Raw genomic sequence first — 13,108 nt, 5'->3', positions numbered from 1 at the left:
AGTCTGATTTACCACATTATCTTCCAACATGCTGCTTTAGAAGAATATTTTCTCTGCTGTTCTCTTCATATGCTTCTACTTATACCCAAGGAAACATAGTTAAGAGAGGAAAAGAAAATCATTGTAAATCATTATATAGATATCCTCACAAAAATAAAGGCAGAAACTGTATTCATGAACAAATAATAGAAGTTTATGAAACAATAAAAAGTAATAATCATTAAGTATTCAAGAAATGACAACATAATTTTTCAGTCTATAGGTTGAATTGAGGTTATATATATTTACATATATATTTCTTCAACAATGCAGAATAGAGAATTTGAAAAATGAGAATTTGAAAGATTGAGCAACAGGAAGGCTAGACCTCAAATTCCAATATTCAGTGTAAATGAGTTTTAGAGAGATAAGAGTATATAAGAAACAATATTTTAAAGGAAAGACTGCTAAAAATTTCTTAAAACTTAAAAAAATCCTTGCAAGTTATTTGACAGATAAAATCTATCAAGCGCCAAGTGTAAAAAAATTATAAACCAATACCTAGGTAAAATGATAGTGACATTAAAAACAGCAAGTCTAGGGTCGATTGGGTGGCTCAGTTGATTTGAGCATATGATTCTTGATTTCAGCTCAGGTCATGATTCCAGGGTTGTGAGATTGAGCCCTGCATCAGGCTCCACACTGAGCATGGAACCTGCTTGAGATTCTCTCTCTTTCTCCTTCTGCCCCTCTCCCCCACCCATGTTCTCTCTCTCTCTCTTTAAACTAAAAATAAAACAAAACAAAATAAAATAATAGATAAGATAAAATAAAATAAATAAAATAAAAATAAAATAAAATAAGATAAGATAAGATAAAATAAAATAAAATAAAATAAAATAAAATAAAATAAAATAAAATCCCCAGCAAGTCTAAAAAGGAATGCCACTATTTATGGTAAGGGAGAAGAAAGATGCATAGGACAGATTAATGATAAGAAAATTAGAATCCCTTTGGTATCATATTTCTCATCAGAATTACTGGATGGATACAAGGCCAGGGGAAAACACCTTCAAAATGGTGATGGAACATAACTTTGAATTAAAATCTGTGGCTTATCAACTATCATTCAATAGTAAGGGCAAAATAAAGACATTTTCAGATGAAGAAGAATCCATTTTTTCGATAACAGAAACAATTTCAATTTCAAGGCATGAGAGAAATGCAATTTTGTGAGCCTGTTGACAATGTCATCCCACCATAACCTAGCACTTAAGCCTGTTTACTCCCACTTAACATTTTCCAAATCCTGGAAAATGTCATTTTTCTAAAATATGTAAGTTGCCAATATTGCCCCTTCCTCTGCCACCCCCAAAAAAATGCTTTGAGTAGAAAAAAATTTTTGGAGAGATTAAACTGATAGTCAGATACCTACTTCAAAATTAGCCCACACTCAGCCAACATTTTCTCTTAACACATTCTAACACCCAGGGATCTAACTTTTCCTGTTCTACAAACTAGCCTAAAGACCAGTGAAAGTTGCAAAATTACAAACCTCTTTCTCTGATATTACACCTGGATAGGGATAGAATTATACAAAAATCTAGACTAAAGTCACTATGGCATAAGTAAAAAGAAAATATCAAATCCAGTGTATTAAAGGAATCATTGTACCCATATGTGGTTTCTGCTAAAAATATAAGGGGGTTCAAAAGTTAATCCAAAATTATTGTTTGGTTAAAATAAAAGCAAGTTATAGAATACCTTTAACAGCATACTACCACATAAAGTATCATACATACGTAAACAATACTATATGGTTGTAGATAAGATTTTTATATTCGTATAAATATAGATGTTTATAATATTCCATATTATGTATGTCTATGTATAATTATAAAAGCATGGGGAAAGAATCGGAAAGATACACACTAAATTGGTGCTGGTAGATTGCAGAACCAACAATGTATGCTTGTTGGAATATCAGAATAGAGGCCATAACTTTATCTCCAACTTTTACCTTTTAACTGTAATTTTAATTTTTTTGCTGTAGTTTTGAGAACTGTATTAATGTGATTTCATGTGAATTAAAAACCTAAACAACCATCACAGTAATTTACCACTGACATTCATAGCTTCATGTGAAGACCCCAGACATTTGGAGCCTCTTTGAATACAAGTTAAGAGAGTGCTTTCATGTGCTTTTAAGAGAATTTTAACCAATCTTCTTCATTTTAATTCATATAAAAAACATTCCTGGAGGAATGTATCTGGGTAATTTGGAATACAAAATTGATACCTGTCGTAAGGAGTTTTTTTGGGGGGGTCTAGTAGGGGAAATAATTACACCAACAAGTGTCAGGGAAAATGGCAGCTCCTAGGGGGAAAGGCATTCACGGAGAGCTGTAGGAGCCCTGAGGCAGACATTACCTCACATCCTGGTCATGATGTAAGGGTTCGCTGCATCATGTACAGATAAGAGATGTTTTCAGTATTTGGGGGAAATACATACATGTGTATATAGGTGTGTGCATATATGTAGTGCACACAAAAATTTAAATCTTGTCATAATTGTGCTGTTGGGCACAAACACTGCCCTGTGCTCTGATGACCTCAGTTTTCCCATCTACAAAATGAGAGAACTACATTAATTGTTCCCTAAAGGTCATGTCATCAAATTGTGTTCACAGGAATAGCAAAAGAGGGGCACCTGGGAGGCTCAGTTGATTGTGTCTGACTTCGGATCGGGTCATGATCTCGTGGTCTGTGGGTTCAAACCTCGCATCAGTCTCTGTGCTGGCAGCTCAGAGCCTAGAGCTTGCTTCAGATTCTGTGTCTCCCCCTCTCTCTCTGCCCTTCCCCTGCTTGTGCACTCTCTCTCTCTCTCATTCTCAAAAGTAATAAACATTAAAAAAATTAAAAGAAGAGTAGCAAAAGAAAAAAATTAAATTTGGAAAATGTATTAATCTTTTTTTTCTGATATATCTCAGATATAGAGAGTGTACATCTACTAAACTGGTGATGCGGATATCATATGCCTAAAACCCTTGGAAGGTGACTTTAATCTTCTATTTTTGCAGAAATTGAAAAAGAAAGTTGTGGTGATCCTGGTACACCCTTATATGGAATTAGAGAAGGAGATGGATTTTCTAATCGTGATGTTTTAAGGTTCGAGTGCCAGTTTGGGTTTGAATTAATTGGAGAGAAATCCATTGTTTGTCAAGAGAATAACCAATGGTCTGCAAACATACCCATCTGTATCTGTGAGTACCAAATGCTTTGCTTTCTGACAGCATATGTTACCCTGTCCTTGCATATAATTGCTTTTGTAATTAATTGCAAAGAGCTGGAACCGTGTAATTATTTTTGAATGAGTAGCACTTTGTGATACTATCTTTAACAAGTGTGCTTATGCCAAATTATAAATTTCATTAAAGATTTAAATAAAGTTAACATAGTTCACTTGGTAATTGCAAAATATATATTACATCTGTTCTTATAGAATTTTATTGATGGCACTTTATACTTTATAGATAGGATACCTCTTATGGAAATTATACATCTGAGCTAATTCTAGTAGATTCATTTATTTATTTTAACAAGATAGTATATGCTTATTTTCAATCAGAAACACTTAAAATATTTAAAGCTTATATTCTATGTATAATGCATGAACTTATTTTTGCTTGTAGATGCTCACACTAATGCATACTTATGTGCCGTTTATTTATATTGCACAGAAAAAAACTCCATTAATGTTTATGATATACAGTATGGTTAGATTAAAAGAATGTATTTGTTTAAATACATGAAAACATTCCAATGTAACTACAACAAAAATATAATTTGTATTATCTATTGATATACTTTTAGTTTCAGTTAAATACCAACAAATGTAACTTCCCAGATATGGGTGCAATATGGAAAATTTTGCTTTTTGGTTTTGACTATTCACTATTCAATGGTAACGTAGAAAGCCGATACTCATGAAAATAAAAAAAATGTTTCTTATGTAGCATTCTGAAGTTATTTAACATTTTTAAAGAAGTAACAGAACTTTTAAAGAGACTACAGGTCATCTAATATATATTTTGCATAGTTAAAAATAATAGGGGTACCTGGGTAGTTCATTTGGTTGAGTGTCTGGCTCTGAATTTCAGCTCAGGTCTTGACCCCCGTGTTGGGCTCTGCACTGAATGTGGAGCCTACTTGAGATTCTCTCTCTCTTCCCCTCTGCGCCTCTGCCCTACTCATGCAAGCTCTCTCTCTCTCTCTCTTCAAAAACAAAAACAAAACAAAAAAGTAAAAAGAAAGAAATGAAAAAGAAAATAGAAAATAAGCAAGCAATACTATCTCTCAGTATAGTGTCTGGATACATATTGCAATGATACCTAATCTGATGTTTTAGCAAAGTGGGTATTTTTCAAATGTTCCAGAAATTTCCCTAATTAAAATATGTTTTGCTTGCTCTTTAGGGGATGTAGGGGAGGAAGAGAGCATAGACCTCCTCAATAGATCCCTCTCCTTTAATGCCAGTGTTCATCCCTAACCAAGATCACCTTGTGAAGTTCCTGCTGTGAAAGAAGACAATATATTAGGAGAATTTGATTGGATTTCGTTAGCATTGTGGAAACCTTAGCAATACTTCAAAAGATTTCACTTAAAGACCTTTAGTTCTAGGTATCCTTCCATGGAGACAATGTTTGTGTAATATGGAGAATCTAGTAATGTAGTGTATCACACCAAAAATAAAACTATTTGGGGGCATCTGGGTGGCTCAGTTGGTTAAGCATCCGACTTCGGCTTGGGTCATGATCTCACGGTTCATGGGTTTGAGCCCTGTGTCTGGCTCTGTGCTGATAGCTCAGAGCCAGTAGCTTGCTTTAGATTCTGTGTCTCCCTCTGTCTCTGCTCCTCCCCCTGCTCATGCTCTGTGTCTCTCTCTCTCTAAAAAATAAACATTAAAAAATTTAAAAGAAAATAAAAAATAAAACTATTTTAAGTCATTTAAGAGATGCTAAAATACAGTCAATAAAATATTTAAAATAATGCTGACTAAAACAAATTAAACTCTTGAAATTCTAGAGAAGACATTTTTTACTATTTTTAAAAAGAATAAAGTCCTAAAACTTGATATATTATAAATACGTAGTAACGAATAGTTTCCTGTATACCAACAATATCTAATTTGAAAATGTAATTGAAAGTTAATTTACTCAGAAAAATAAAATTATAAAATATGTAGAAATAATTCTTACATAATTCCAAATAACTCACAGAAAATTACAAGCTTATTCAGAAAAGGAGAGTTTATGGAAAAAAAAAAAAAGAGATAGATGCATGTTACAGAATGAGAGGGCATTATATTAAATATGTGAATTATATAGAAATTGCCTTGAAATTTCAGTAAAAATCCTAACATAATTTCTTTGAGAACGGATGTAATGTGCTGATACACAGCTAGGTAAAAAAATAGGCAACAATAGAATAGACATGAGACTTTTTTAAAAGAAAAAGTCCCTATGTACTAAAGTACATAAAGATACATCTAACAATATTAAGTTACTACTGTAAAATTCATATGGTACTCACAGAAATATAACACTGAGTCAAAGGAAATTACAGTAACAACTGCATCTAATACAATTAAGGGTTTAGAGTATTATATTGGCATTGGCCTATTTATCTGACAAAGGAGATCAGCATGACAGATTTTGGTCATCCCTTGTCCCAAATGGGGATCATTTAGATCAGAGACTAGCAAACTAAGGACTGTGTGACAAATCTAGCCTGAAGCCTCGTTTGGAAACAAAGTTTTACTGGAACAGAACTGTGTACTTTGGTTTACCTGTTGCACATGGCTGCTTTCCTTGCTATAGGAAGAGTTAAGAGTTGACTCCTGCTATAGTGGCAGACTTAAGTAGTTGCAAAATTGACCATGTGGCTTATAAAGCCAAAGGATTTACTATCTGTCCCTTTACAGAACACGTTTGCTGAGCCTACATTTAGATCAAGGGTTATATAATCAGAAGATTCCTGGATGCAGGCAGGTAAAAGTTTGAAAAGGGCACAGGACTAGGTACGTGTGTCCCCATTATGGAAGTGGTAGGCAACTGTAGTGCATTCACTTTTTCAAAGAAGCTAGAACTCCACATTTTTCCGCCTCAATGTGAGATAGATTGATTTTAAAATGTGACTTCAAATTTTTGTACAGGCATAAGAAAAAATTGTATCAAACACATTTGCAGTCTGGATCCAGCCCAGTGGCTATCAGTTTCCAAGACCTGGTTTTAACATCGGTCCGTACAGACGAGGCAAGCTTAGGTTAGAAAGTATTTATTTAAAATGATAAATAATTATACATGTATAATAAGTAACTGATTATATATATATATATATATACACACACACACACACACACATATATATATATAATCCCTATTGTTATTTTACATATTTTATGCATATATGTAGGTATAGGTATATTTTTGTCTTTATATTTCTGTAGATAGGTAGATATTGGTCTAATTTCTGAATGTTAATAAAAGATCTGAACTTAAATGAAATATAAAGAAATTATTATTTTTAACTCAAATTAAAAAAATTATGCTAAAATTATTAACAGAATAATGTAGGAATACTATATGAATTGTAATATTGAATGAATATTATAAACTAAGAGTTCATAGTCTTAAATATCAGATTTCATGAGCCTATAATTCCCAAAAAAGAGAAAATGGAGGAATCTTCATATTTACTAGTAGGCAAAGAAGGGCAAATTACTAATATGAGATATCATTGTTCCTATCAATTAAGAAAGGTCAAATAGTCATAATATTTTATGCTGGTGGAGGTTTTGTACTCTCTAACGTATTAATTATATTTCAGTATGAGTTATATTTCAGTAAAAGTTAATACAACTTTTCTAGACAGAAATTTAGCAAACTATTTTCAGGCCTAAGGTTCATACTCTTTGTAAATAAAATTTGGTGCAAAATTAGATGAGTTTGATTTTGTTTAAATTATGTAATAAAAAACACCAGAAGACAATACATCATTCCTTTATGAAATCCGCTATGCACTAAGACCATTTACTTTTCTGTTTTTTATCTTTTTTCAACTTTCTAAATGTTCTGTGTGATACTTTAGCTTAGATGTTTTGAAAAGTTAAAAGAAAACTGGAGAGGGATGGAGCAGGGGCAGTGAGAGACTTCATCTTAGAAAGGTGTGAGTTTAGTTATTTTTCCAGCATTAGCCACTAGTGGTGGATGTTTATAAAAGTTAGTTTGTCTCCTTTGTCTCCTTATCTGTGTTGTAAACTCTTAGAGCTTCCCATGGCAATGGTAGGATTGAAACTCACCTAGTCACCACCCTCGTCCACGTTTTGTCTGTGCTACAACATCCCAGTTCTGTTAATATCCGCATAATATTTTTTGTCTTCAATCATTTGATGCGCATTATTGCTTTGTATGGAAATCTGTATATATTTCACCATTTTTTTTTTTAATTGAGAAAGAGAGAGAGAGAGAGGGAAGGAGAAGGGCAAGGCAGAGGAAGAGGGAGAGAATCTCAAGAAGGCTCTACAATCAGCAGCTCAGCACAGAGGCTGCGTGGGGCTCGATCCCCCCAGGGTGAGATCATGACCTGAAGCAGAAATCAATCCAGAGTCCCTTGCTTAAAGGACTGAGCTACCCAGGTGCCTCACCAGTCTTCTTTCCTACCCAGGTGCCTCACCAGTCTTCTTTCATATGCAAAGAAACAAAAACCTTGAACAGCACTCTAACATAAATATGATAGATGTCTAAATAAATTGCCTTTATTACTCCTATGATATTTTTGTGCATATTTAAACACACGGTTATCCAAAGTAATAGTTGCCTTTTCTAATACGTGAAAATAGTAACCTTTTTTTCTCTGTTTTATAAGATAATTTACATTGTTTAATCTTATTTTTTTCAAGCAACTAATTGGTTATCATAGTTGTAGAATGTGGCAAAATAAGGTGAAATATTACTTTTGAACATTTATTGTATTTTATAATTTTAACAGTTCCTTGCCTGTCTAACTTTACTGCACCAATGGGAACAGTGCTTTCTCCTGATTACCCAGAAGGGTATGGAAATAATTTAAACTGCATCTGGACCATAATCTCTGATCCAGGGAGTCGGATACATCTTTCTTTTAATGACTTTGATCTGGAATCTCAGTTTGACTTCCTTGCGGTTAAAGATGGTGACTCTCCAGACTCCCCGATTCTTGGAACCTTTACTGGGGCCGAGGTGCCCTCCCATCTGACTAGTAATAGTCATATACTGCGATTGGAATTTCAAGCTGACCACTCAATGTCAGGACGTGGCTTCAACATCACTTATAACAGTAAGTTTATCTTTTCCATATAATGTATTTCTACCAAGTAGAGCTAGAAAGGAATCATGTAAACCAGCTCTCTGGTTCCATAGACAAGGAAACTTAAACAATGTTTTATATATATATATATATATATATTTGAACAAGTTCTCCCTCAATATATATATATATATAAGTGTATCATATACTTTGCTCCATTATTGGTGTGAAAACATATAAGGGAAATAAATCTTTCTTTCAAAATATTCATAAACCAATAGGGAACCTTAAACCAATAATGACAGCACAGAGTTACAATTCTAGAGATGAAATTTGCAAGGCTGAAATTCACAAGAAACATTACAGAAGAGAAAATCATTAACATAGGAGTAGTAGACCACTGACCTGCCACCATGGGGAAGAAATACCTTAGAGATTAAGAGCATCCTTTCTGCAGTGAAACTATACAACTTCAAATGTTGGCTTTGCCCCATTTTTAGGTTTAAAATTGAGCCTCAGTGTCCTCATCAGTAAAACCATCTTTGGTTTCTATAAGGAATAAATTAGGTGATGCAGGCAAATAATTTGGCATGGAGTAGATAGTGCATAGTAAATGCTCAATAAACATTAGCTGTCATTGCTTACTTGCCTTTTGAACTACTACCTTAACATCTTATTTAATTGTGTTTACTATATTGCTATATTTTGACATTTCTTTGAGGTTATTTAGCTATTGTCACTCACATTCTTTGTATTTTTTTTTGAAAAAAAAAATGCGAAAAATATAGCAAAAAGATGAATCACATGAAGGAGAATATATCATAGTAGGTTAATATACTCACATACTAATGCTTCTGTTTGCAAATGTTTTCCTAAAGAATAGAACACTACTGATTTTTCTTGTTTGTTTGTTTTTTTTTTTTTTCTTCCCCCTCCCTTGAAGGTACCACACTCTGGCACATATTGACCAACTTGATGAGTTAATATTTGTTAATATTTGTGACATATGACAATAGGATCTAGTTTCCTGTTCTATAAAAAAGAATTGCATCCAGGGGTGCCTGGGTGGCTCAGTCGGTTAAGCCTCCAACTTTGGCTCAGGTCATGATCTCACTGTTCATGAGTTCAAGCCACGTCAGGCTCTGTGCTGACAGCTCAGAGCCTGGAGCCTGCTTTGGATTCTGTGTCTCCCTCTCTCTCTGCCCTTCCCCGTTTCACTCTCTTCCTCTCTCTCTCAAAAATAAATAAACATTCAAAAAAAAAAAAAAAAAAAGAATCACATCCCTAACCCTGACAATCAGTGCTGAGTTTTGGCAATTAGTAACAGAAAGCAGTTATTGCCTTTTCCAAGTGTCACTAGTGGTGAAATTGTCAACATGTAATTGTATATCATTAAAGTTAAATTAGCTGTGACATGTGTCATACAGACTGCTGTATAAAAGAGTTGCTTTATCTGAAAGTCCTTTTAAAAATATTTCATATGTATAAAGATATATATATATATACACACACACACACACATATATATATATACACACACACTTCTCTATTTATTTATAATTTTTATTTTGTCTTCAAGGCACATTATTTTTAACTTTAATGTTTATGGTACCTTCAGGGAATTATGGAAATATGCCTCCTTGTTTCTTGTTCTATTTCTCTAGTAAATAATTTAATTGATCATATGAAAATTCTTATATTTAATGTTTTCTACTGAAGTTATTTTTTTTCTGAAAAAAAAAAACTATCAGGCATTATATATAGGAACAATGAGGCTTAATCAATTGCGGTTTTTGTTTTGTTTTGTTTTTTTGTGTTTTTTTTTTGTTTTTTTAGTTTTCTATTTTATTTATTTATTTATTTTTCAATATATGAAGTTTATTGTCAAATTGGTTTCCATACAACACCCAGTGCTCTTCCCAAAAGGTGCCCTCCTCAACGCCCATCACCCACCCTCCCCTCCCTCCCACCCCCCCATCAACCCTCAGTTTATTCTCAGTTTTTAAGAGTCTCTTATCCTTTGGCTCTCTTCTACTCTAACCTCTTTTTATGGTTTTTGGGTCTTTTAGAATCACAACAAAAACCAATAATTAGAAATAAGTGCATCTACAAAAATATATTGTCCATATTTTAGAATTTACCTTAATATTCTTCCATACCATTTAACTTAAAAATGAGGAGAATGGTAAATCAAAATTATATAATTTATGAACAATATCAAAGTAATGATTAATGAGAAAATTTAAAATAACTGCATGTACTTATGTATAGCATGAATATAATAATGTAAATACCTCACAAACTATTTTTTACACATTTAGATTTTGCTATTTTAAATATTCTTCCATTTGTATTGTGCTAATTTAAACATTTATGGTGCATGTTTAGTCATACAGATGAATAAAATGAGAAATTTGGAGGGCTCATTTAATCTATAATCTTCAGAAATTCAAGCATATTAATATGTAAGCATATTGTCCCTACACTGCTGCTGACTTGCTAAGACTTGCCTAAATATATCCTGGGAGACACAAAATAAAATAAAGTGGCTCTGAATTCAAGAACTCACATTTTCTTGGGGCGCCTGGGTGGTTCAGTAGGTTAAGCATCGGACTTCAGCTCAGGTCATGATCTTACAGTTTGTGAGTTCCAGCCCAGTGTCAGGCTCTGTGCTGACAGCTCAGAGCCTGAAGCCTGCTTCAGATTCTGTGTCTCCCTCTCTCTGTTCCTCCCCCACTTGCACTCTGTCTCTCTCTCTCTCAAAAATAAATAAAGATTAAAAAAAAATTTTTTTTAAAGAACTCACATTCTCTTGAGACATGAAACAAATAACTCAAGATACAATATGTTGTTGAGAAAAAAATTAGAAGCCATACAAAGGGATACATTTCATTCCTATCTCTCTGACCTGAGGCAAATACTTATCTGTTGCTGAATCTCACATTACTCTTTAAAGTTCTAAATGTTAAATGAGATAATGACATTTCCAAAGCTCCTTATAGCAGTGGCTAGAACATAGTAATTATAAGAGTTAGCTCCCTTCCCTTTTCCTAGATGGCAGAAAATAGATGACAAATGGAAAATTAGAAAGAAATTTTAAGACTTTCATACCAGATTGGAACATTTCACTATAGCCTCACAAGACTATTTCTCCATTCCAAAGAGTAACATCACGAAAGTTTGCAGTGAGATGTGGTCAACGTGCTTTGTATTCACAATAACTGGAATTCTGACCGGTTTATACTGAAAATTTTACATACCGTAAACCCCAGTGATCTCCAGAAGTAAGCAGAAACAATTCTGCTTTGAAATGTAATCTTAGATTATAATTCATATTTTAAAACAATCATACCTATTTACATCATGGATATACGTCACAGGCAAACAGGGTCAAAGGAGAGGCTCTCATTTTTTTTTTCTTTTTTAAAAAATAAAGGCTTATCTAGATATAAACATAATCTTTTCAAAAGTCAGTTTTTCTCACTCCACATACACAAGGGTCCCTCTCATACTGCTTGTTTGTGTGTTTTTGTTTGTCTCCTCTTCTCCAGCATTTGGGCATAATGAATGTCCTGATCCTGGAATACCAATCAATGCACGGCGGTTTGGGGACAACTTTCAATTAGGAAGTTCGATTTCAGTTATTTGTGAAGAAGGATTTATTAAAACCCAGGGAACAGAGACAATTACGTGTATTCTTATGGATGGAAAAGTAATGTGGAGTGGACCAATTCCAAGATGTGGAGGTAAGTGCAATGGTCAGTGAAAATTATAACCCCATCGTTGCAGGACTTTTTACCACAATACCCGGGACTCGTTGTCTCGCCACTTTGAAGAATGAAGAGGTGAACAAAAAATGAGCAGCAGGCCAAAATTCTTTAGAATGTAAGATCAGAGAGGAAGAAGAGTAGAAAAGCTCTCTTTACAGAGACAGAACATTAGAAAGTGAATGCCTGTGACTATAGGCAAGAGTCCCTGTTGTAGAAGGTTCTGGTCAGCACCCACTCCCTCCTTCCCCCTTGTTTCTCCTCAGGTTCTACCTTATTGGCTTGATAGCTCTAGGTGCTGGGTTGTCCATTGTATGAGGGGTGGTCTATGGCCATACTTCGGTCTTTTGTCAAATTCCTGAGAGAAACCCGAGAGGAAGTAGGTGGGGTCTGTTATGTTCTTAAGAAGAACCTTAGGCCTGGGGGGGGTTTGCTGTGGTCAGATACTCCCAACATTGTTGCAAAATAGGTGTTTTTCCCCAACCAGGGACCTCAGGCCCTAATCTTTCCCTCTCTTCCTACTGAATCCTATCTTCTTCTATTATACCATCATCATTGTGCACTGGAGACTGTATTTAACCATATATGCATATATACATTAGGTATATGTGTTAAACAAATTACACTTTTAGTTTTTCATGTTAAAATAATTGCTTAGAAACCTTTTAAAAAGTCCCCTTTAAAAAGAACTCTTAATAAAAGGTATACATTAATAAATGGTAAATATTCATTGCATGTGCAAATTCTCTTTAGGGTACTTCAGAGTTACAGTTTAGTACACTTTCTAGTCATCTTTTTTCTTGGTATTTTAACTATTTATGGTATCGATATTGAATCTTCAAAAATGTGTTAACAATTATTATTTGCAATAAATAAATTTATGCTAAAGCAGCCATTATTTAAAATGTGTACTTTTTGTCAGCATAGTTCACTAAACATGTTTTTTCAATTTTGATTTACTCAATAAGATATAGTCAAGAAAATGCAGAGGAATGTATGTGCGTAATGTATGCGTG

General features: G+C 33.7%; 1 protein-coding gene across 6 annotated transcripts in view; it reads left to right on the top strand.

The window, feature by feature from the left end:
- Window positions 1-13,108, top strand: part of CSMD3 (CUB and Sushi multiple domains 3) — a 1,247,213-nt gene that overhangs the window by 798,484 nt on the left and 435,621 nt on the right. For all 6 annotated transcript variants that reach the window (XM_053896606.1, XM_019467839.2, XM_019467838.2 and 3 more), the window contains 3 exons: window positions 3,060-3,242; window positions 8,029-8,355; window positions 11,877-12,071. In XM_053896606.1, coding sequence (XP_053752581.1) covers window positions 3,060-3,242; window positions 8,029-8,355; window positions 11,877-12,071 — 705 coding nt within the window. The remainder of the gene's footprint in view (window positions 1-3,059; window positions 3,243-8,028; window positions 8,356-11,876; window positions 12,072-13,108) is intronic.

The sequence above is a fragment of the Panthera pardus genome, unplaced genomic scaffold, assembly GCF_024362965.1.
Source record: "Panthera pardus isolate Hobbes unplaced genomic scaffold, ASM2436296v1 HiC_scaffold_7, whole genome shotgun sequence".
NCBI classification, from domain to species: domain Eukaryota; kingdom Metazoa; phylum Chordata; class Mammalia; order Carnivora; family Felidae; genus Panthera; species Panthera pardus.
The sequence above is the reverse complement of the archived record's forward strand: the minus strand, read 5'-3'. Positions and strand labels throughout refer to the sequence as shown.